Raw genomic sequence first — 24,705 nt, 5'->3', positions numbered from 1 at the left:
GCGGCCAGCTGGGGCGGCGCTCCGTCACCGGCCAGCTCCGGGAGCTTCGGGGGGGTGGAGAAGAGAAGAGCCCGGCGCGGAGAGTGTGCGGGTTGGGACCCGGCACCCCCCCCACCACCACACACACACCCCTCCCCACCTCGCCGAGCGCGCGGGCCCGCGCCTCCGCCGCCTCCGAACGCTGGGGGTGTGCGTGGCGGCGGCCGCGCTGGCGGCGGCGGCGGCGGGAGCGGCGAGTCGGGGCCGCTCGGGCAGCGCTTCGCCCGGGCAGCGCTGGCGGCGAGGGCGGCGGCGGCGGCGGCTCCCGTGGCTCCCGTGGCTCAGGATGCGGCCGGGGGGCGCGCTGCTCGGGGCGCTCGCCAGCTTGCTGTTGCTTCTGCTGCTGCGTCGGATGTGGTGCCCGGCCGACGCGCCCGCCCGCTCCAGGTGAGCCCCGGCGGGCACGCCCCGCGCGCCCTGCCCCGCGCGCCCCGTCCCCCGCGCCCTGTCCCCCGCGATCTGTCCGGCGCGCCCGGCCATGCGCCCCCGGAGCTCCGCGGGACAGATCCGCACGGCTTGGGCGCGCACATTTTGGGTCACGGCAGAAACGCGGCTGCCCGCTGAGTACTTGATGGCGGGGTGGGCTGAGGGGCGGCCGGGGTGGGGGTGGGGGGACACGCGCCGCACGCCGTGGAGAGGGACCCTGCGGGCCAGCCAGGCGCCGTCGGATGCGCCGGGCTCCCGCGCTCTCCACTGGGTCCCCCTTTTCCCCCTCCTTCCCGCTCTGAAGCGTTTTCCAACTCCATCCCGGGAATCCGGGGACGCCTGGATGCCCGGTTCGCGGCGAGGTGTCACAACTTAGTTTTCTCCCTGGCCTTCCAGGCTTGTGGTGGAGGAAAACAGGGAGGACACCCGGGGCACCTCCGCCGCGCTGAGGACGCTCAGGAGCCCCGCGACCCCGGCGCCGCGCGCCACGAACAGGTACGGAGGGGCGGGCGGGGCGGCACCTGCGCGGCTCAGCACTCCACTGGTCCGAGTGTGTGTGTGTGTGTGTGTGTGTGTGTGTGTGTGTGTGTGTGTGTGTGTGTGTGTGTGTGTGTGTGTGTGTCTGTCTGTCTGTCTGTCTGTCTGTCTGTCTGTCTGTCTGTGTGCGTGCGTGAGGGAGAGGATAAGAGCAGAGAGGTAGGAGAGAATGAGAGAGAGCAGAGACAGGAGAGAATGAGAGAGGAGAGAGGGAGAAGAGAGATTGAGAAGAGGATGGGAAGGAGAGAGGAGAGAAAAGAAGGGGAGAGGGAGAGAAGAGAGGGAGGGAAGCAGAGAGAGAAAGATGGAGAGAGGAAGAGAGAGATGATAGGGAGAGAGGGGGAAGAGAAGAGGGAGAGAGGAGGAGAGAGGGAGACAGAGAAGAAAGGGAGAGAGGAGAAGGAGAGAATAAGAGAGCAGATACAAGAGAATGAGAGCACAGAGAGAGTGGTGGACAGGAGAGAGGCAAGAGAGGAGAGAGAGGAAACTGGAGAGAGGGAAAGGGGGAGAGAAAAGAGAGGAAGATAAGGAAACTGGAGAGAGAAGAGAGAAGAGGAGAGGAGGGAGGAAGAAAGGGAGGTGTGGGGAATGGGAGATGGAGAAGGGGGAGAGATGGAGAGGGACAGGGCAGGGAAGAGGGAGAGGGAGTGGGGGAGAAGGAGATAGAGAGGAGGGAGGGAGGGAGGGAGGGGAGAGTTGGAGAGAGAGGGTGAGGAAGGGGTTGCGGGGAGGAAGAGAGAGAAACACCTTCTACTTTTTAAAACCTGTGTCTCCAGGCGCGCATTCTTCCAATTAAGGGGAGACACTAAAACAACCACACTTAAAAAATAGGCACCTGGTGTGTGGAAAAGCCCTAAGAGAAGCTGCTCAGCCTGTTTTTATGGAGGGATTTGCTTGGTTTGTTTTCATTCTCTAAGCTTTAATAAAGTGCACCACCGTTAAGATTTTAGGTTGTGAGAAGTGGAATTCTTCCCTGTGCTGTGCATATGTTTGTCTTTAGTAAATGAAGACTTAACCTTTTTTCTTATTGTCTGAATATTTAGCTGTATATGACAATTATTTCATTCTTACCTGTTTCTTTTTCTGATCATGAAAATAGTATGACTTAGGGCAGAGAGTTAGACAATAGAAGAAAAATTGAAAGAAAATAATATTCAGAATCTCAGTATCCATATCTCCATATTCAAGTAGTCTTTGGTCTATTTTTTTCAATCATTTTTCCTTTATTCCCCCTGTACTTTATTTTAAATATTTGAGATTTAACTTTGAAGTTTGGGTTCTATCATTTTCCCCTAAATAATCAGACTTTTAAAAAAATCATAATTTTCAGCTCAGTGCCACAGTGGCTCACATCTGTAATCCTAGCTAATCAGGAGGCTGAAGCCCAAACTGAAGTCCATGAGACTCATCTCCAATTAACCACCAAAAAAAAACAGTAGAGGAACCATGGCTCAAGTGATTGAGTACTAGCCTTGAAGCAAAAAAGCTTAGAGACAGTGTCTAGGCCCTGGGTTCAAGCCCCAGGACCTGTACCAAAAAATAAAAAACAATAACAAAAACCTAATTTCCTCTAAAACATTGCCTTTGACTGTTAGCCATCATCAAAATATTCTATAATCTGTGTTTTACTTTGATTCCTGTTTTTGTTGTTTGCTATACAATTCCATCCTTTCAATCTTGATCTTCATTTCAAATGAATTCCCCAGGCTGGACAGGTAGAAGTTGGATATTATGAAGTCTGCAAGGATGTGCACTTGAGGTGCGAAATCACGTTTCCAATTGGTTCCTAGAAGAGATGAATCAATTTATGTTTCCCAATAGAAGACTCTGTGTCTCAGCGTTGCTATTACTGAGGCAGTCTTGCATAGTGTTGCTCCTTCTTTTTATCTCCTTCCTTTGGGGATCCCCTGTGAGCTTGCCTCTTGGAGCCACCTTAATCTCCTCATTGTATGACTGCAGTTTTTTCCCCCCATGTCCCAGAGAAAGTTCTGGAGGTACCCTTAGAAAACCATGGAGTGGGGAATAGCACTGTCTGTTCCAATCCCCTTGTTGGCATTTCCTAGTTTATTAGAGGCCCTAAGAAATCCAGGAACAACCAAAGCCTTTGAGAAAAAGAAATATTGCTGAATAGTTCTATGCAGATGTGTGCCTGCAGGTGATCTGAGGGTGGGGGGAATTCCATCTCTCTCCAAGTCATTCAACTCCTGTATATTCCGAGGTTGGCTCCTTCAGTGATCCAGTCCCAGGTCTCTTTTTGAGGCAACTCTTTGATGATTTTTTTTTTTTCATTTTCTTTTGGCAACATTTCTTTTCTACTTGGCCTACATCTTGAACTTTAATATAGGTAATTCCTATTCCTTTGAATGTGGTCCATTTTATTAATTTATTCATTTATAGCACTTGTTCCACATAAGGCCTTCTCTGCTCTTTGATCTGTCCTATATCCCTTTTATCACTGATGATTTTGATTACTTTCATAGCAGGGGAACTGATTTTAAGTTGCTCAGCCATTTGGCTGTGGTATAGATAAGAAATTGGAGTCTCTTCATTTTTCTCTGTAGCTGGTCTGAACTTCATTAAAGATGCCAATGGCAGTGAGGTAGCCAGTACTTAGCCTCTTTAGGGGAGATGGACACTAATCTAAGCAGTTTATTTTGTCGATTCTTTTTTTTTTTTTTTTTTTTTTTTTGGTTGGTCGTGGGGCCTGAACTCTGGGCCTGAGCGTTGTCCCTCAGCTCTTAAGCTCAAGGTTAGCACTCTACCACTTGAGCCACAGCACCACTTCCAGCTTTTTTCTGCTTATGTGGTACTGAGGAATCGAACCCAGGAACTCATGCATGCAAGGCAAGCACTCTACCACTGAGCCACCTTCCCAGCCCTGCAGTTTATATTTATTAACTCAGTTAATTCCTGAAAGGATGCTAAGGGAAATTAGTATCCTCATTTTATAGATGAGAAAGTTGAAGCATAGAGAGATTGAGTAAGTTGCCTAAAGTCATAGTTAACAAATTGGTGTATCCAGAAGCCAAACCCAGATCACATGGATCCAGAATTCCATGCCCTTTGTGTGTGTGTGTGTGTGTGTGTGTGTGTGTGTGTGTGTGTGTGTGTGTGTGTGTGTGTGTGTGTGTGTGTGTGTGTGTGTGTGTGTGTGTGTGTGTGTGTGTCTGCCCACACACGCATGTGTACTGATACTGGGGCTTGAACTCAGGGTCTGGGCACTTTCCCTCAGCATTCTTGCTCTAGGCTAGTACCATATGAGCCACAGCTCTATTTTCAGCTTTTTGCATGGTAAACTGGAGATCAGAGTCTAGTAGACTTTTCCTGCCCAGACTGGCTTCAAATCATGATCCTCAGATCTCAGCCTCCTGAGTAGCTAGGTATACAGGTGTGAACTATCAGTGCCCAGCTTCAGATTCCCTACTGTTAACTTCCTGCTGTAGATCCTTTCATAGGTACAGGATATGTTTGTGTGCCTACATTGTATACATACTTAGGTGTCTTAAGTAGCTCGTTCTGTCAATGTTGATTCTCTCTAAAAACCCACGCTCAGTCTCTAACATCACTTCTGCCATCTCTTCTCACTGTAAGATGATGTCTAGCTAGATGGAACAGAAGGGCTACCTTGATGTAATGGTAGAGATAAGAGTAATGGTACAGGCTCATGCTTCTGTTGACTTCTCTAATCTTCAAAGTGTTGGCCCTTTTCCATTTGTTGGCTCAGTACCCTGTCAGTGGCCAATGGTGAGACTTGCAGCCTGTGATTCTTTCTTTTTTTTTCCCCTCCACTTCTATTATGCCTGCTGGTCCCACTGTTGTGTTGTCTCGGGGATCTGGTAAAGATTTTGTTTGGATCCTGGTCTAGATTTCACTGCAGTTGTTTCCTACTGTGCTGTCTCACTCAGCGCTAGCTAGCTAGTTCCACAACCAGCCTGTCAGTTATTTTGGGACTGCATCAAAACATGCAAAAAATGGTTCAGGAAATCAAGTATCAAGGCCAGAGTCTCCTTGTCCCACCAAGTAGACAGTACCCCAGTCTTAAGTTAATTTCAAAGTAAGGGATTGCCTAAGGTGGTCTATTTCCAGACTCTTAATTGTAATTCTTATTAGCTACATAATCTTAGCTACAAATCTTTTCGCTGCCCTTGCCTGCCTTTATTTCATGCTGGACTTACTCGGGCTTCATTCTCCTTCATATCTTCGTTTCTGTATCTCACACCTTCAGGCCAGATTCAAAGCTAAGCGTTAGTGGGAAATTGTAGGGACCAGATGGAAGAGAGTGGGAAAACTGAAGGAGCTGCGTTGTCTTGATAAGGGGTTCATGTGCTACAGGGGCGTGGGAATAAGATGAATTTGGAAAGTCTTCCCCTGGAACTGTGCAAATTCTGTTTTGTGAATGTCTATTGTAGAATTTGACCTTATCTTTTTGTATCCCTTTAGTGAAAAGTCTTACTTAATATGGTGCTAGGTAGCACACTCATAATCCTAGCTACTCAGGAGGCTGAGATCTGGAGGATCTAGGTTTAAAGCTACTACCAGAAGATAGGTCCAAATGACTCAATCTAAAAAGAAAAAATAAAATCAACCAAAGAAACAAAAAAAAATAGCTGGACTATAGCTGTAGCTCATATGATATAGTGCCAGCTAAGGAAGAAAGCCAACTCAACGCATCTTAAGTTCAAACGCCAGTACTATTTAAAATAGAAAAAAAAAAAAAAAAGTCTTAAATTTTTCATCATCTCCTAAAGGATGGTCCAGATTTTCCAAGGGAAGTTTATGAAAGAGATCTACTAATATTTTGCAAAATAGGACCGTACGACATGCATTCTGTTTTTCTTTTGACTAAGCATTCTCAAAGTGGAATTGGCTTTATTGTCAAACTAGATTTCTCATTTGTGATGCAGTTCTGTATCCTGTTTTCTTTATGTTGCTTTTTAATTTTAATATAGCATTTTCTTTTTCCAGTGTAGTGTCTTGAAGTACGTGCTTGAAGATAATAAGTAATATAAGTAATGTATAATTTCTCCTTGTAACAAAACTATCTAATATTATAAATTGTCATTTGAATGCAGCTTTGGACTCAACTTTTTATTTTTTATTTTGCAATACGAGGGATTAAACTTAGGGCCTTGTAAATGTGAGGTAGGTACTCCAGTACCAAGCTACATTCTTAGCCCTGGACATATTTCTTAAATTGGAACACATAGTGCTCACATATTTTAAAAAATTCTAAATTATTTATAATTAATTTTGCTTGTATTATCTCCTGGTTATTATGAATGCTTATTTAAAATTTCCAATTAGTTGGGTTTTTCCCTCAAGTATTAGTTTAATAATATTTTCTTATATTAATTTTACCTTTTATAATGAGAGAAATCTGAGCAAACACTACTACATGACGTGAGTTCTCCATGTTCAGTTATTAGAAATGTGGGGCTCATGAAATGGTTGTCATGACCCTGTTTTTTTTGCTGTTAAGTTTTTTTTTGAGCTCTCTTATGTTGGTCCCATCTCAATCAGATACGTGTTATCCTGAATGATTTTAGACTTCTACAGATACCAGAAGTGGTGTATGAGAGATGTCACTTAAAATCAGGAGATACCTAACTTGCTAGGCTCTCTAGTACCTTCAGTTCCAAGGGTATAATGACATTGATTCTTTTTACCATCTCCTTTCATTTTCTTCTTGTTATGATACGATATATATATATTATAACATTATAATACAACAGCATAATTAATATGTTGTAGTATGAGGCATAATCTGAAGGATAAAAAGAGAATAAATGCATCCTTGGTAGAACAGCACCCATAAGGTCCTTCCTACTACAGAAAGCAGGGCTTTTCCTGTGTGGGAGAAGGTACCTGATTTTCTGTTCTGGGCAGGAGCAGAAAGGCAGACTGACCAGGAGATGAGAGAATCACAGCCTCTCTAGTCTTTTTCTTCTTGGACTTGCTCTGTTTCCTAGGTAAAAAAAAATCCATCTGCTGCTGGTAATTCCTCCATGGTCCCACCTTCAATTCTTAGGAAGAGTATTTCTTCCCTGAAGTAGAAAAATTTCCAAGAGAGCTGATCTATTGCCAACCAAATGTATGCTTGCCATTTCACATAGACTTGTGTGCACCAATAGGAATGTAAATAGTCTGGCAGAGGGAAAAAAATCAGGCACTGTCTGCTCTCTCCTGTCATATTCCAAAAGGTGTAATAATGTTTTATTTGACATTTCTTGTTGTATATGTTCAAACTGGGATCATAACTGTGGGCTGCAGAAAATTTTAAGATGAGCACAAACTAGAACTTGGCAAATATAACTAAACATCACTGCTGAGTACTTCCCCTCTTTATCCACCCCACCCCATCCCACCCCACAGACAGATGAAGACTGTGGGATTTTACTTCTGACAGTAAGAGCTTCCCTAATCCTGTGTCTTTATCTTTGCTTTTAGAAGTAATGATACTAATGTGTTCTGGTTTTTTAACATTTGGAATGCTTTAAAGTTGCCTTGAGTCTGGTTTCTGAAATACTTGAACATGAGTCTTGAAACTTTGCATTGGATCTCTTTTCCTTCTTCTTCATTCTCTGTCTTCATTCTAGCCCTTCTCTGTTAAGCTTAAAAACTCCCTTCTGGGGTCTCTTTCCTGGCCAGTTGGCTTTTCTCCTTGCTTCTCTTGTGTTGGAATCTGAATTTTGCCATGTCTCCCTCCTGAGTTGGCAGGGTTTTTGTTTTGTTTTGTTTTGTTTGTGCCTTTATTCTCTGGCTCAGGACAGCATCTCTCTGGCTGTCCTGCTCTGGGAAAACCATAGGGCATGTATACTCAGGGCCAGCTGACCCAGACAGAGTCTTCAGAGCCTGCACCACAGTCTTTCTTGGGCTTTTGTGAGCTCATTGACATGTGAGCTAGAAGAGCAAGGGGCTCAAAGGATGCAAAGAAGTACCCTCCTATTTCTACTTTGTAAGATGTGTGGGTAAGTAGGGCAGATGAAGGAATGGTCTCTGAATGGCTGGCTCCTCTTTTCTAGAGGCTGATGGATGTAAACTCCATTACACACATTCCTTGGTATGTATCCTTGAAGGATGGTTGCCTGAACTGCATGAATACCAAAATCTAAACACGGACCAAGTTCTTTATTGAGAAAGGTGCTGTGGGATCTGAGGATCATGGTTCAAAGGCAGCCTAGGCAGGAAAGTCTGTGAGACTCTTATCTCCAATTAACCACCAGAAAACCAGAAGTGGAGCTATGGCTCAAAGAGGTAGAGTGCTAACCTTCAGCAAAAAGAACTCAAGGACAGTGCCCAGGCCCTGATTTCAAGCCCCATGATCATCAACAAAAGAGAGAGATGGAGGGCAAGGGGTATTTCCATATAATCTATGCCTATCTTCCTACATACTTTAATTCATCTATTACTTGTAACTCCTATTGTAATATAAATGTGACTTAAATAGTTGTTATACTGCATTGTGTAGAGGATAATGGAAAGGAAAAAAAAAGTCTGTCTGGTTTAGTACAGATGTGCCATTCCCTTCAAATATTTTCTGTGGTTCATTGAATCCCCAGATATGGAACCCACAGATATGGAGAGCCAGCTGCCTTTCCTTGACTGCATTTCTCTGAACAAAGTGATTGGATGTTTCTGTTTGGGAGGCAGAACTCAGCTTATAATACTGTTTACATATATATGTCTGAATGAAGGTAGTGATAACCCAGTTGTCAATCCAGGTGGCCCAAGTATTATCTGGCTGGGTCTACCACTTTGCTGTTCTTTTCATAGACACTTTCTTGAGCCAAAAGACAGGATGGATTTGAAAGAAGAAAAATAAAACTGGATGTCTATGGGAAAAATGAAGAGCTGTGCAGGGAGGTTGGTCAGAGATTAGATATGAACAGAGGAAATCATGAGAGAAAAGGCTCTGACACAGAGGACAAAAAAGAGAAGAAGTTCATGTACTCTTCTGTCATGCACATGGGGGTTTTCTTGGGTTTTGTTTAGTCACTCAGTTTTAACTACTGTGGTTTAGGGGTGTATAAGAGCTGTACACCCTCATTTGGGGGCAGAAACAGAGGAGCTCTAACGAGTCAACAAAACTTTGAGGATAAGCTTAAATATTGTTTTACAATTCCTGTTTTGTGTTTGGTATATTTTTTTGTTTGTTTTCGTCATTAGATTTCTAGTACGCTAGTCAGCTTTCTACCTCTATGACAAAATACCTAATTAAAAACAATGAAGAAATTATTTCTCTCATCTCACAGTTTTAGGGTGTGTGTGTGTGTGTGTGTGTGTGTGTGTGTGTGTGTGTGTGTGTGTGTCTGTCTGTCTGTCTGTCTGTCTGTCTGTCTGTCTGTCTGTCTGTCTGTCTGTCTGTCTGTCTGTCTGTCCTGGGGCCTGAACAAAAGGCCTGGGCACTGTCCCTGAGATTTTTTTTGCTAAAGGCTAACACTGTACCACTTGAGCCAAAACTCTACTTCCAACTTTTATTTTTGGTGCTTACGTGGAGATAAGAGTCTCATAGACATTCCTGCCCCAGGCTGGCCTTGAAATGTGATCCTCAGATGTCAGTCTCCAGAAGTAGCTACAATTACAGGTGCCCCGGTGCCCAGCACAGTTTTAGTCCTTTTATGGCTGGCCCCATTGCTTTGGGCCTGAAGTGAGCCTGAATATCACTGTGGAAGGAAATAATGAAGGAGAGCAGCTGGTCTCATGGCAGCCAGGAAGTAGAGAGAAAAAGAAACAAAGGAGTCAGGCTCCAGTGGCTCATGCCTGTAATCCTAGCTACTCTGGAGGCTGAGATCTGAGGATCACAGTTCCAAGTCAGCCCAGGCAGAAAAGTCCATGAGACTCTTATGTCCAATAAACCACTAGAAAACCAGAAGTGGCGCTGTGGCTCAAGTGGTAGAGTGCTTGCCTTGAGCTGAAGAGTGCAGGGACAGCGCCCAGGCCCAGAGTTCAAGCCTCATGACTGACCAATAAAAAAAAAAAAAGACAAAGGACAAAACATACCTTTCAAGACATGCTCCCATAGCCTGCTGCCTTCAACTCTGCCTTCTAATAGTCCATTCAGCTATGAATGGAATGAAGAGCTCTTGTGATCTAAACATCTCTCAAGAGCTAATCAGGGGACCATCAAATCTTAAATACATCAGCCTTTGGGGAACATGTTTAGATTCAAACCACAATGGAGGGCTCATCTTTTCTAGTCTTTCAGATTTTCAAAATTGTACTTCTTCACCAAGTACCAAGAATGACTTGTACAGGCTCTAGCTAATCAGTCAGCATTTCTTGGGAACATTCATGCTTAGGACTATAATTATTTCTAAAGATAATTTTATAGGGCACAACCTCTTCTGCAGCAATTGTAATTTCTCTTATGTTGTTGGTTACTTTTAAAGTACTGAAATTCTTTAACATGTATTAAGCTGTGCTATTCCAACAAACTGAGGTTGGAAAGGGATCATTGTTGTTTTCTCTGTAATGAAAGTGGAAGTCTTTCACTGATGCTAGAATTTTAGGATGCAAGTGATACACTGCTATAATGCCTTTAGAAGATGCAACCATATTTCATATATTCCCTTTTAAGATTATATCCCATTATTTCCTTATTTTATAGAATACTGTATGTGATTCCCCAACTTGATATTTATTTTTTAAATACTTTTTTATTGTAAAAGTACGGTACAGAGGGGTTACAGTTACATGAGCAAGGTAATGAGTACATTTCCTATCAAGCACTGTTACCTCCTCCTTTGTTTTTCCCCTACCCTCCCATCCCTCCCTACCTCCACAACTACACTCCCCCCCTCCCTGCCTAAATTGTAAAGTTCGTTTTTCAACATAGTGTCTTGTGCATCTCATTGTTACAATGGGTCAACCCATATCCCTGTTTAAGCATTTTGTTTTTTCCCTTCCCCTCCCCAAATTAGAAAAGTGTATATACAAGATGCAGGGTACCAACATCAAATACAGTGAAAACAGGGGTTATACCGTGGGGGAGGAACATACAAGGAAACAAAAAAAAATCACATGGTACATTATAAATCTGTTAGGAAAAATAGTAAGCAAGAAAAAAACCATTTGTGTCCCTATCTTGAGGTTCATTTCACTTGACATCAACTTATCTGGTCATATGTACCTTTTCTGCTTATCCCAGACATATACTAGTTATTGCAAATACGGGAAACCATAAGACCCAACTTGATATTTAAACTGTATTATTTAATACTGTTGTATGTATTTTTAAATACCTTTGGTATTGTGTTAACTTTAGTAGAATATCCATATCCCATGTTTATATTTGCTAACGCAGCTTTACTTTTTTCATATGAAGTTTGTGAACACAATCTTGTGGCTTTGACAGGAAACTCCATTCACCATCCCTGTTCACCTTGGAGGTACTGAAGTGTTGATACTGGTTGCAGCTAGGGAATATTATTCATGCCACAAGCAGTAGTTCTGTGAGGTCATCTCCTTGTCTATTTCTTTCATCTGTGTATCTCCATTTTATAGGCTATAACATAATATAATATGCATAATATATATGCATAATATATACTGTACATAATATGTAATATACATAATATATTATATAACATATACAATATTCCCAGAAAATTGGGAATTTGAATCTTATTACCTTATCTTGAGTTTTGGAGTTTTGGAAGTGCCTATTCTTTATTATTTTTCAATGTAAGAGAGAAACATAGTAAATTTTGTCAAAATATTTGTGACAACAAAACCTGTGTTTAGATTTAGTGTGCAGGTATATAAAATAAAATTTTAAATCAGAAATTGGTGAATTAAGAATGTGAGTAGAAAAGTCCTATCTGTAATGACTTCTTAAAGGGAGAATATATTTACTTTAATAAAGAATTTTAATAAGCAGTTAGAAAGCTCCATGATATTTATACTTAGGGGACTTTTTTTAAATCACCTTTTAATAGTTGCACAAAGAAGTTTCAATTCAACATATCAACTCACGAGTACAATATAAATGTTTGTCAATGTCACCTCTTCTATCAATAGAACTCTTTTTGCAAATGAAAGATTTAGAGATGAGTGATCATATATATCTTCAGTCAATGTTAACATTTGTTGCTTCTGTGGGATTTGTATGCTCTTTGTAAAGCCACAGATCAGTGGAAACTTTATGTAGTAATGGAAATTGAGATAAGCACTGATAGTGATAAAAAATGCATCTCAGCCTGGCTTTTGGCTGATTAATTGGAGATGGACTATCATGACTTTTCTGCTTGGACTGTATTCAAGCCTCAGTTTTTGTAGTTTCAGTCTCCTGAATAACTAGGATTATAGGCATAAAACACTAGCATCTGACTCAGTGCGTGTCTTACAAAGAAGAAGATAACGTATCACTTTAAAAGATGTTTTATATTATCGTTATGAGGAAAACAATAAAAGTCAAAATTGAGTGTTTGGAGATAATTTCAAATGTAGAAATTTCAGGTAAGATTTTTTTAAAATATGAATGTGATTTTATTGAGTGTGACAGTCTTCCAGATGAAATTAATTAAATTAATTAGCACATTTAGAGGTGAGACTTCTAGCTAGTCGAGTGAGGATGGTCTTTTTATCAAATAATTGTGGCACAGTTGGATCTCTACATGGGAAAAGAGATAAGGATCTTAACATCTGTTTCCTGCCTTTCTAACAGAATGCCACGGACTTAGAAAAGAACAGATACTTGACTTATGATTCTTGAAGCTGGGAAGTCCAGGGAGATAACGGCAGGAGTCTTCCTGCTGTGCTATCCCATGGTAGGAAATGTAGACAGTCTAGAGAACACATATGAAGGAGAAAAGCATGTAGTGTGGACATGCTTGAATAACAACTCCCTTTCATGAAAACTGTCTTTTCCCCTTGATGACAGTCCATTTCATGAGAATTTTACTTTCATGATATAGTAACCTATTGTTAGGCCTTTCCATCCACACTGTTGCATTGAGGATATCCAACACATAAATTCGAGGAATACCTTCAAACCATAGCAATAAGTGTAAACACTTACCTCACCCTATATGGTATAGTTATACCATATCTGTTGAGATCAAAAAGCGATCTCAGTGGCATTGTATTTGTAAATTGATTTGCTGAATGGTAACCCCTTTGTACAATGACATAAAGACATAAAACTATAATCTAAATTAAAAATGATCTCAATGCTTACGAATTGAGGAGCTATAACCATAAAAATTCTGCAAGGCAAGCGCTCTACCACTGAGCCACCTTCCCAGCCCCCCATAAAAATTCTGTAAGAAAACAAAGGAGTATAACCTTGGATCAGCTAGAGGTCTCAGGTACAACTCTAAAAGTATAAGAAAAAATTGATCATTTTTTCATTTAACTAGAATTAAACACTTCTCTGCTTCAACATACACTAACGAATATAAGAAAGCAATCCATAGACTAGGAGAAGGTATTTGTAAATCACATATAAAACTGATAAAATAGTCCATCCAGAATACAAAAGGGACTCTTAAAACTCAGAAGGAGACTCATAGAGTCTGGGCAGTCCTGGGGTCCAGGTAAGGGGAAAAGATGGAAGTCCAGAGGACATTCTGTACAGAGAATAGCCAGTGTCCAGTAATTTTATATCCTCCTTGTGAATCCAAGGGTAGCCTTAAGACCTTTGGCAAAGTTTTATATTTGAGAAAATGATTACAGAGTGATTACAAGTAAGTCTCCCTTTGCCCATAGGATTTGTGGGGAGATTTCTCATTTCATATTATTATGAAAGCCATGGGCATTGCCACCTGAGTCCTATAGTAATCTTCCATTCAAATAACTTGCAATGGAGTGGCATCAGAGCCAGAATCTAATTTAAGACTGTCGGCAGTTGGAAGCAACCTCAAACCTTTCTTTTCTTTTTAGAGGATTCACATAGCTCTAGGGAGGTGTGTGTGTGTGACTCTGTGTCCTATCATCAAATATGCCTACATTTGTGTTCCCAGGAATGCTGCCAAGATTCTGGGGTGTCCATGAGTCCTAATGAACCATTTCCCCTGGGGCATGAGTTTCACTATGACACATGGTCATTTCTGCTTCACGTGCAGTTCCAGCTGGGTCCCCTGCACTCACAATGGAGGAAGCCTTGGTAAAATCATTCAGGGGTTGACAAATACCCATGGGACATGAAACTTAGAGCTTGGTAGCATGAAGTCACACATCAGAGCTGGTCTAAGTGGAATTATTTTGGGAAAGTTGGGCAGTTTTTTTTAAAAAAAAAAACTTTCACATGTGAGGAACTAGGCCTGATGGCTCAAGGGTGTAATGGAGGCCCACCTGGGCATAAAAGATTGAGAGCCTCTAGCTTAACCAATCAATGAGTGTGATGATGCCTACCTGTCATCTTCAGCAACACAGAGAAACATAAGTAGGAAGGCCAAAGCCCAGGTTAGCCTGGGCATAAAACAAGAGCCTACGTGGAAAACAACCAATGCAAAAGGAGCTGAGGCATGGTTCAAGCAGAAGAGTGTCTATCTAACAAGCAGACAGCCCTGAATTAAAACCTACTAGTACCACCAGATTTAAGAGGGAAAAGAAGAACACAGCAGTTGCTATGTCTTGAATATGTGCCAGGTCCCAGCAGATATACAGATATATACATACATAAGTAAGTATATGTGTCTCTATCTAATTCTCACAGTACTGGCAATCAGGTAGGACTATTATATTCCCATTTTATAGGAGGAGAAACCAAGACACAGGTAACTCATCCAGGCTTCATAGCTGAGGAAGGACTGTCCATGCTTCTAATTTCCTTAGGTCCCTGGTAGAGAAGCAGCAGTAAACTGCTGTGCATCTCCTGGGATATACAGTGATTTTCCAATATTAGGGGACTTGGAAGAGGAAGGCGGTGAATGATCACAAATGACTAAGGCCTCAGGGAACAGAGGGCCTGGGAAGTGGTGGGGCTGATGGACCTTGACCTGGGAGCGTATATTATGCTGGAAGCAGCAGCAGACCAACCTGTGCAGGGATCTTGGAATCCTTCAGACTTAATGAATGAGTTGTACAGCAGCCACAAGGAGCACAGCACAGAATTATGGGAGCGCAGCACATCCCAATGGTCGGTCTTGAAAAGAACCCCCTGGAGAGCTGTCCTCAGCATAGCAGGCCTTGCTAATCTGGGAGGTTAGAGCTGTCCTAGGCAGTTCAGAGTTTTCCTATGTCCACCCCTGAAAAAATGACCCTCACTCATTTCATTCAAGTGAAACCATAAACCTATTGGTTATTTTTGGAATTACTAACCCAGCTCTCCTCTATTCAGTGTTATCTAATTCCTTCCCTCCCTACCTTTTTTTCCTTCCTTCCCTCCCTTCCTCTCCAGATCTACCTGCATCTGTCCATTCCCGCTTAAGTTTCAGGCATACGCTCCCCTTGACTCTCATCCAGTCTGCTCTATCTGTGGGGTTGAACTGTCTTTTCAGGGAGCTCCCAAGCACAAGTGCATCCATGCCATTCACAGCAACTTGCATTAAAAGCCAGCCCCTTAAGAAAAGAGTAATTTGGACCCAAATGATTCTGGTGTTTTTTTTTAAGGTGATTTCCTATTCTTTTGAAAATATTCTTCCCAGCCAGCCCAGCCCTGACTGTGGTACACAGCCAAAGGTTATTCATGACTTCATCCATCCAGTCAGCGGGTATTTATGCTGCCAGAGGCTCATGCCCTTACTGTGGAGCCTGGGTGTCACAGGGGTGGGCACGTGGGACTGAATTTGATTTGGAGAGAAACCATCCTTTTCTCCTCAAGAGACACTCAGGAGCATCTGGGGCAAAAGCACATATTTGTGCCATCTCTATGTCTTTTGAGACTCCAGCTTGGTTAGCCAGCGTGGTAGAATCTGTTACACAATCCTGATGGAATGCTCCTCCCTGATCTCAAAGAGTCCCCCATCCAGAGAGCAAGAGACAGCCACAGAATGACTACCGAATACAAGTCCTGTCTGCAACACAGGTCCAGACACAGAGAAGGAGATATCTGGGAGAGGGAAGACAGGGGGCTGGACAGGTCATGGTGCTGGTGATCATTTCAAGTAGGATCTCTATGGCTAGACAAAGATGAAAAGCTTTGGGATGTAAACACAAGATGAAAAATCTATGAAGCTGAAAAGCTTTCTGGATGGTTTGATGTTAGTTGGGGGCTACTGGCCCAGAGTCTGAAAAGTAGCCGTGAGTTAACAAAGGAGAGCTCCTTTCTAAATAATTCAGGCACTCCTTCCGACATCATGGGAGCACTCTGAAGGGTGTGCAGGAGCAATAATGTCTACAATGTAGAGATCTGAGTTAGTGTGAAGCTGGGCTACTCAGGTGGAATGAATGCCAATTATCACTGAGTCTCACTGTTCTACATGCCCCTCACCTTGCTCCTAGTTACCCCAAAGGTAGGTGGGTGTCTGACTGATCAGGTGTCTGCACTGTGGACCCTTGGCCTAATAATGTGGCCCAACATCTGTTTTGGATCTTTAAGAAGTTTCCCAGGTGTATCCCACTTGTACAGAGGTTGGACTGGAAGAGGAAGGAGCAGAAGGCCAAGGAATAATCATGCGGGAGATCATTAAGATCTTAAATATTTAAGAGTGGGCCTCAGTTAACACCAAGAATGAGAGTGGAGGGCAGTTTAAAGAGATGTGTGAAGGGTTTGAATCCTCAGAACTTGATCATTGAGTAGAATTGGAATGGTGAAACGAGCCTGATGAAGGTGATCAACGTGTAATTTCAGACTATAAATTTTAATTACCTCCTTAAGGGCCCTGTCTCCACATACTATCACACGCTGAGACTCCTGAGGTTCAAGCATCAACATTTGCATTTCAGCAAAAGGCAGAAAAAAACATTTATGAGCTCTATAAAATTGTTTGTTCTGGGCTGGGAAGGTGGCTCAGTGGTAGTGTGCTTGCCTTGCATGCCTGAGGCCCTGGGTTGGATTCCTTAGCACCACATAAGCAGAAAAAGTTGGGGAAGTGGCTCTATGGCTCAAGTGGTTGAGTACTAGCCTTGAGCTGAAGAGCTGAGGGACAGCACCCAGGCCCAGAGTTGAAGCCCCACGATCAACCAAGAAAAAAACAATTTGTTCTGAGGAACTATATAATGGTGCTTGACTGTACTTCTAAAGACCAGAATTGAGGTGTTGTTTGTACAGTTTGAGGGAAACTTTCATACAAAGACTTTCATAGAATCTCTTGATCTAGGTTAAGGCAGCAGAGCTTAACATGGTTTTGGAAATTGAGGTGTTTTCAGAGGTGAATGCAGTTCCTTAGGCTCTCTCTGTGTATGTTTGAGGGAACTGAGCTTGTACACTTGTGGTTTAAGTGTATTTCTGAAGAGGTTATAGTCTAGTGCCTAGAGCTCTGTGTGTATGTGTACATGTTTGTATCTGTGTGTGAATATGAGTATGAAGTATGATTTTGTGTAAGTGAATGTGTGGGTGTGCATGTGTATGACTCTGTGTGTGTGTTTATGTATTTATATTTAGAAGAAATGAAAGTGTTCCGAGGAGAAAAAAGCAAGAAAAAGAGGAGACAGAGACACTTCAACACCAGCACAGGTTTATTAGGAACAAAAACTCAAGAGGCTGTAGCTAATGCTAAAGACTCACTCCTTGCTTACAACCTGAAGTATTTATAGGAGGTATGGAAGAATACGAGAATCGTGGTACAAATGGTGGGAATCAAAGTTATGGATGAGGGTAGGGAGAAAGCCAGGTTGGGGCTGCTCATGGTCCAAACTAGAAGTAAATTTTGGTCTGCTGTATGAGTTTTATCTGGTCTGGGAGAGAGGGTAAGGTAAGGGTGTTAGTTCTGTTAGTTCTCTTCTGTGCCTGAAGATAAGGTCTGGCTGTTTCAGACCTAAAGAAAGTACTTAAGAAGGTAGGTAAGATGGAGTCAGATGAACTGTGATCTTCATGTTTCTTCAGCTTGTCGGGCTTAGTCTCCTATCACCACAGAAAATGTCCAAAATGATACTTGTTGTTCTGGTCAAAATTGACTTTTTATTCTAGTACATGCCGAAAACAAAGACTGGTGACTGCAAATGACAAACTGGGGTCTTTGTAATAAAAATTAAAACCAAACCCAGAGACAGGAAAGCATTCTCTTTTTTTCTAGGTCAGGGATGTCAGATGTCAGATGTGAACCAGGGATTGTCCTGGGTCTCCAGAGCAAGACTGGTTGGGGGAGTCTGGGTAAGAGGTAATGAATCTGCAGATTCTTCACCTCCTCGTAGTTGCTGTGGCTTTGGGAGTGAAACTCAGAAATTCTGCAGTCAGCAAGCGTCTCAGATCATTCTGATTTGATGATTTTCAGATCATCCTTTGAGAACCCATAGTTCTCAATGGACCCCCAAACCGTCCTAGTTAGTCTTTAGCTTCCAAGCTCTGTTCATGAGTTTCCTGACTAACAAAATGAAGTCAGAAAAGTTGGAATGTGACCTGTCCACTGTCCAGTCATCTGTCTCCCTGGGTCCTTAGTGGGCTGGAAGGTACCAGAGTACACCGTCAGCACTGTCTGTGATTTCATAATATGTAGTTGGGTTGTTGGCTGTAGATTTTCCTGTGGGCATGTTGTTAGCATAAAGGTCATGGGCAATGATAATGCATCTTAAATGCACTCAGTGTATTGAAACTTCCATTTATATGCATGACAACACAGCAAACTGGTAGAGCAGAAAAAGCCATACCCACCCACCTGCTGAGACTGTTGACAGTGCCAGAGAACTGAAAACTCAAAACTACATCTCAAAACTACGCCCTCCATGGGCCATTGACTATAAACACCATCCCGTCACTTTTTTTCTAGTGAGTCCCTGCTTCATTCAGAACAAAAGCCAAAGTCTACGAGCCATTTGAAAAGCAGGCCCCCAGCCCCTGTCTCTTGTGACTCCATTCTGCCTTCTCCTTGCTCAGTTATGTTTCAGCACATGGAACTTTTAGCTATATCTAGAACCTTCTCTGTTCAGGTGCCTCATCTCTGACAATGTTCTGTGCCTGGACCCCTGATACTTTTGGGCACCCCTTCCCCCATATTGGCCTAGCTTGCTGGCTGCCTCAGTTTACTGAAGTCTTTCTTCATGGTGTCAGCTGGAGCAGGGGAGCTTCCTGTCCACCCTACTGGGTCCTTTTCAATGTCCATTCTTTTCTTGCTTTCCTTTCCTTTGTCTCACTTTTCACCGTACTTTCTTCGTAGTTGGTTTTTTTTTTTTTTTTCTTTTTCTTTTTTTGTATCTTCCCCACTCGGCACTAGCTGCAGATGGGTACAAATTTCCATCCATTCCCTTGTGCTTACAATAATATCTTGAGTTCATTTCTGATGACAAAGGAAGCAAAGGAGGCAAAGAGAAGTTGCAAAACTTACCTGACCTCACACAGGCGACAAGAAAGAGATTTGGGACTCGATCCCACAATACCTTGCAGGGTTATATTTAGGACAGTAAAGATTCTCCACTCTGGTTTTCTGGTTTTCGATTTTTCTTTTACAGTGGTTTTCTTTGTTGTTGTTGTGTATTTGTACAGAAGACGGTTTATTTGGGGTTCTTTGTTGTTGTAATTATAGCTCATACTTTCTTCAGTGTAGATTGGGCAGCCTATATATATTTTCTAAAATCCAAGTAAGTCCATATTACAATCACCCCATTCCTTTCCTCTTAAAGTGAAACTTTTACCATTCATTCAAATGACTGCTTTCCAGTCAGTATATCACTATTCTGGTCACACTCTGAAGTGATGTGCTTAAAATACCTTTCAAGCAGCACTGAGGAGAAATTTTGTTTCTATAAAGGTAACGAATGTGCTTTAAAATATCTGCCCTGAATTACTCCCCTGCAATATACCCACCTCAAGCTGAATCTACCTGACAGGCTTTCCGCTGATTTCCCAAAGTAGTAGTGTCTTAACTGGAAGGGACAGAGAAGGCCACTGGCCCTGACGTGCCAGAAACCTCAGTTTCTTACAGGAAAGAGACAGTTGAGGGTACTAGATGGCACTTCGGGTTCTCTAATCTGTCATTTCACTGCCTTGATACAAATTGACAATTTTTTTAAGTTAAATCTTTTTTTTTAAGACAGTGCCAGTTTGGGGTGTAGCTCAGTGGTAAAGTACTTGTTTGGCATGTCTGAGGCTCTGGGTTTGATTTCCAGCAAGAAAAACAGTGTGTGTGTGGGGGGGGGGGTGAGGGGGTGTATGTGTGTGGGTGTGTATTTGTTCCTTACCAAATTGTTTGAGAGCCACTTCTTTGTTGTTTTACAGATAAGTTTGCTTACGGCAAAGATGATACTTATTCTACACCTCCTACTGCTCACCCCAGGGTTCCTTCACTAGTTGATGTGTCTTGTTGTTGTTGTTGTTGTTTTTAGCCTTTTATAGAGTTCCAAAACTGGCTACCATATGCATAATTATCACCTGGAGTGCTGATGAAAAATCAAAATTCCTGGACCCTTAATTTTAGATAGGATATCACAGACCAGCAATCTACATTTCTCTCTGTCTCTGTCTTTCTCTCTCTCTATCACTCTCTCTCTCTTCGGTGGTACTGGGGTTTGAACTCAATTGTGAGTACGCTGGGTGCTTTACTGCTTGAGCCAGGCCTTCAGTCCTTTTTGCTTTTTTACTATTTTTTGGACAGGGGCTCATGCTTTTTACTTATGATCACATGCCTCTACCTCTGCCTCCTATATAGTTTAGATTACAGGTGTGCACCAACACACTCAGCCCAGGAATCTGCATTCTTAGACAAACCATGGCCTGCTACCCTGTCCTGAGAACCACTTTGGCTAGTTCTTATGGGCCCTTCATTTCTTACCAGTCTCAGGACACGGTTCTTCATTGTTCACTGCCTTTCTCTACTCCTTCCCCATTTCTCCTCTCCAGTAATTTGAGGACAGCCATCCCTTTTTATTGCTGTCACTCATGCAATGTTATGCTTTCCTGCTCAGGCAGTTTTCTGTGATCTTCAGCATTTTCTTGCTGAGAATCAAGAAGATTCAGAAATCTGAAAAACCAGACCATGTTGGGTGGCAAGAGGTCAAGACAGCATTGTGACACTCAGCTTCTGTGTGTGAACTTGTAGTGGCCTAGCATTGAGTCATGAGAGGTTAGCATGAAGTCCAAGGACACTTCCGGTTCAAGGACGCATGCAGAACAAGGAGGACTGGCTAAATACCAGCATCCTGGGATGCTTCCCGGAACCATGCCAGCCAGGATTGAAGGTGCAGCTTGAACTTTCTCTTCTCACTTAGCTAGAAGTCCTGAGCTAGGGGCCCAGGAGATTCCAACAACTCCCCTGTGTTTTCAGCGTCCAGGGTACCCCTGTCTGTTCCATACTCAAATAGGTGCTACAAGGCGGGGAGGGGTCTGCAGTATGGCTGGGAGGAGAAGGGAAGGGTGAGGCCAAAGTGCTTTCTCCTAATGACTTTGCCTAGATAGTTGGAAAGAAAATTTCAACCCAAAGATTTCTGCTTTGGTATTTTTGGCCTTAATAATTATATACCTAACCTGGCCGCAAAAGAGTCTAGAAAGAGAAATAGTTCATCTTCCTTGGTCTGTATCTGAGGAAGGCAAAGGATTTATGAAAGCTTGGGTACTATTGATACATGGTATGCCACAAGGCTCCCCCCAACACATTAAGCAAGTGCTTTCTTTAACCCTATTAAAAAAGAACGTAAGTACTTGCCAGGCACTGGTGGCTCACACCTGTTATGGTCAGGAGCTTAAGATTTGAGGATCAGGATTTGAAGCCAGCATGAGAAGTAAAGTCTGTGAGACTCTTATCTCACATAAATGAGCAAAAAGCCAGAAAGGGTAGAGTACTAGCCTTGAGTCAAAAAGCCAAGGGAGAGCACAAAGCCATGAGTTTAAGGTCCAGCACTAAACAATAATAATAATGATAATAATAATTAATAATCATAATAAATGTACTGGGAAGAAGTGAGGGACTACAAAGAGAACAATAACATGTAAAATGAAGTCCCAAGTCATTAAATGTGATGGAGACAAAAGTTGAAAAAAGGTAAAAGATATATCTACAAATAGCAGTGCACATCTGCTCTTTCTATGTGCTTTACTGGTATGGTCATGAACTCCTCACATGATGGGAAATTAGGGGACAGTGGTGCATCTCCAGCTACCCAAAGCACATGACATGATAATGTCCAACTGCAATTCATTCTTCAAGTGGCCACAGGTTGACATCTGCCCTGACCTGCTGTTCTCCTGCAAATGTTTTTGCTGAGATGGCCAGCAACATAGTCAATGGACATCTGTCAGTCTACTTCCTGGGATTGAACCATCCTTGTTTTGAAAACTAGCTTTGTCCTTGGACATCTGATGATGCCAAGTGATGGCCATCTTTGTGCTTCTTTGATCTCTTTCTAGGGATTTAGAACATCCTACTCTATCACCTCTGAGCTCTATTTGCTGTTTCTTTGGCTTGAACTTCTCTTTCCTTGCTTGACTGACTGACTTACTCTTGAGATCTGGAAACCTAGATTAACTGCCCCTTCCCTTGAGAAGTCTCCCAACTGCCTTCCTTCCATTCCTCCCTCCCTTCCTCTTACTCTGTGTTTCTCTACATAGCTTAGTACAGGAAATTGATTATCCATTTGCCTGTTTCTTGGGGAGACTGAGAACTGCCTGTGATTTTTGTATCTCTAGCATTTACTGAGTATCACATAACAATAATCAATAACGGATCAATAAGTGTTTAAAAAAATCAGTGTTTGCTCAATCTGTGAACAAAAGCAAACAAAATTTTAAAAACTCATGAAGTCAACAGAGGAGATTAGAGTGTGGAAAAGGGAGGCAGGGCCAGGGCCTGTGACAGCTTCAGGGGCTTAGGCACAGTTGGCAATGGGAAGTATATGACCTAATCACCATGGTAACCTAGGGGATACATTGTTGCATTAGTTACCTTATAGTATTTAAAGAAATGGACAGCTAGGGATTCAGTCACTCAGCTAGTAAGTGAAAGAAACTGGTAGAAATAATACTCAAGTTAATAGGGCTTAAAATGAAGTCAAAACAATGTCTGATACGCCCTGGTGATAAGCAAAATGATCTCATTCCTTTTCTGCACACAAGTATGAGAGCTCTTTCTCATTTCTCCCACACTTGAATTTAGAATTTCAAAGGTACAGAGTGAGCCAGGGCTGACCTCTTCTCACAAGTGAGTGGATTTCCATGAAACCAAGCTGTCAGAGCCACTTCCAACAGACTCTGTTTCTATCTTTTCAGGAGTTCAGGGCAGAAGTGCCAAGTGTCCCCTTAACCACAGGTTTGTGTACACCTGCTGCTGCCTGTGCAAGACTCACCCTGATGCCAGTTCTCAGTGTTATCTCCTCAAGAGACACTTTAGTACTCTGTCCATAGAGGAGAATGGCCATGTCATTGGGATCCTGCTAACTCATGTTCACTGCCACCCTTAACTGTAATCGCTTTTCAATGACAAGGATACCCTCCAAAAAACTGGTTGTAAAGCAATTTGTATTACTGTGTGAACATCCTAGAGTGTACTGACACAAGTCTGTGTGGTACAGGTCAATTCATGACCTAGTTTCTTTATGCAACCACTTGAGGAAGTAAACATATGGTTTGGCATGGTGGCTCACATCATAATCCTCTCTGCTTGAGAAACAGTGGTCAGGAGGCTTATGGTTCAAATCTAGCTCTGGCAAATGATAGGGAGACCTTCTCTAAGCAGAAAAACCAGGGATGGTGGCACCCATTGGTAATTGAGCTACACAGCAAACAGAGGTAGAAGGATCACAATTCTAAGGCCAGCCCTGAGCAAAAGAATTGAGAAACCCTAGCTGCAAAATAAAATCATAGATCAAGTGGTAGAGCACTAGCCTAGTAAACTCAAGACCCTGAGTTCAAATTCAAGACTCTCCCCTACTTCCAAAAAGCACAAAATGTATGTCTACTTCCTATATAAAGTAGCACAAGTTTTCATTTTATAAGTGGAAGGAGTATGCTCTAAAATAATGATTAAAAAATACAGTGTAGCCAGGTGCTAGTGGCTGATGCCTATAATTCTAGCTACTCAGGGGCTGAGATTTGAGGACCATGGTTCAAAACCAGCCCAGGAAGAAAAGCTCACGAGACTCTGACTTCCAGTTAACCACCAAAAGCCAGAAGTGGAGGTATAATTCAAGCTGTAGAGTGCTAGCTGTGAGCACAATAGCTCAGGGACTGACCCCAGGCCCTGAGTTCAAGCCTCAGGACACACACACACACACACACACACACACACACACACACACACACACACACACTCACACACACACACACACACACTAGGGTAGTAAATGAATAAAGTAACAGTATAAATTGCTTATTCTCATTATCAACTTATTATACTTGAGAATGATAATAAACAACTATAATGGTAATTTTGGCTCCTGCAAAATGATGGGTTTTAGCTGAGTAATAACCTCAAGCTGGCAGGAAATGGAAGCCCAATACTTAGTGGGGTGGAATGAGGAAGGGGTGTCTGTGGAACTGTGTCTTGTCCTTGGGATAAGGAGGGGACCTTAGACAGGGGGCCTTAATTGTGGGGGTTGAGTCAGAAGCTGACTTGAGGCCATCTAAGCCTCCATTTTCCCTCGGATATCAGACACGCATATTTTTTTGGGGGGGAGTCCGGTCATGGGGCCTGAACTCTGGGCCTGGGCGCTGTCCCTCAGCTCTTCAGCTCAAGGCTA

At 42.7% G+C, this 24,705-nt stretch overlaps 1 protein-coding gene across 2 annotated transcripts in view; it reads left to right on the top strand.

Annotated features, from left to right (window-relative positions):
• The first annotated feature begins 325 nt into the window (after nt 1-325).
• Nucleotides 326-24,705, top strand: part of St8sia6 (ST8 alpha-N-acetyl-neuraminide alpha-2,8-sialyltransferase 6) — a 111,498-nt gene continuing 87,118 nt past the window's right edge. The window contains exons 1-2 of one of the 2 annotated variants that reach the window (XM_069990441.1): nt 326-426; nt 862-960. In XM_069990441.1, the coding sequence (XP_069846542.1) occupies nt 326-426; nt 862-960 (200 nt within the window). The remainder of the gene's footprint in view (nt 427-861; nt 961-24,705) is intronic. The other variant, XM_069990442.1, reaches the window with a different exon arrangement.

This window comes from Dipodomys merriami, unplaced genomic scaffold (assembly GCF_024711535.1).
Source record: "Dipodomys merriami isolate MVZ:Mamm:240054 unplaced genomic scaffold, mDipMer1.0.p SCAF_4, whole genome shotgun sequence".
Taxonomy (NCBI): Eukaryota; Metazoa; Chordata; class Mammalia; order Rodentia; family Heteromyidae; genus Dipodomys; species Dipodomys merriami.
This window is presented reverse-complemented; position numbering and strand designations above follow the sequence as displayed.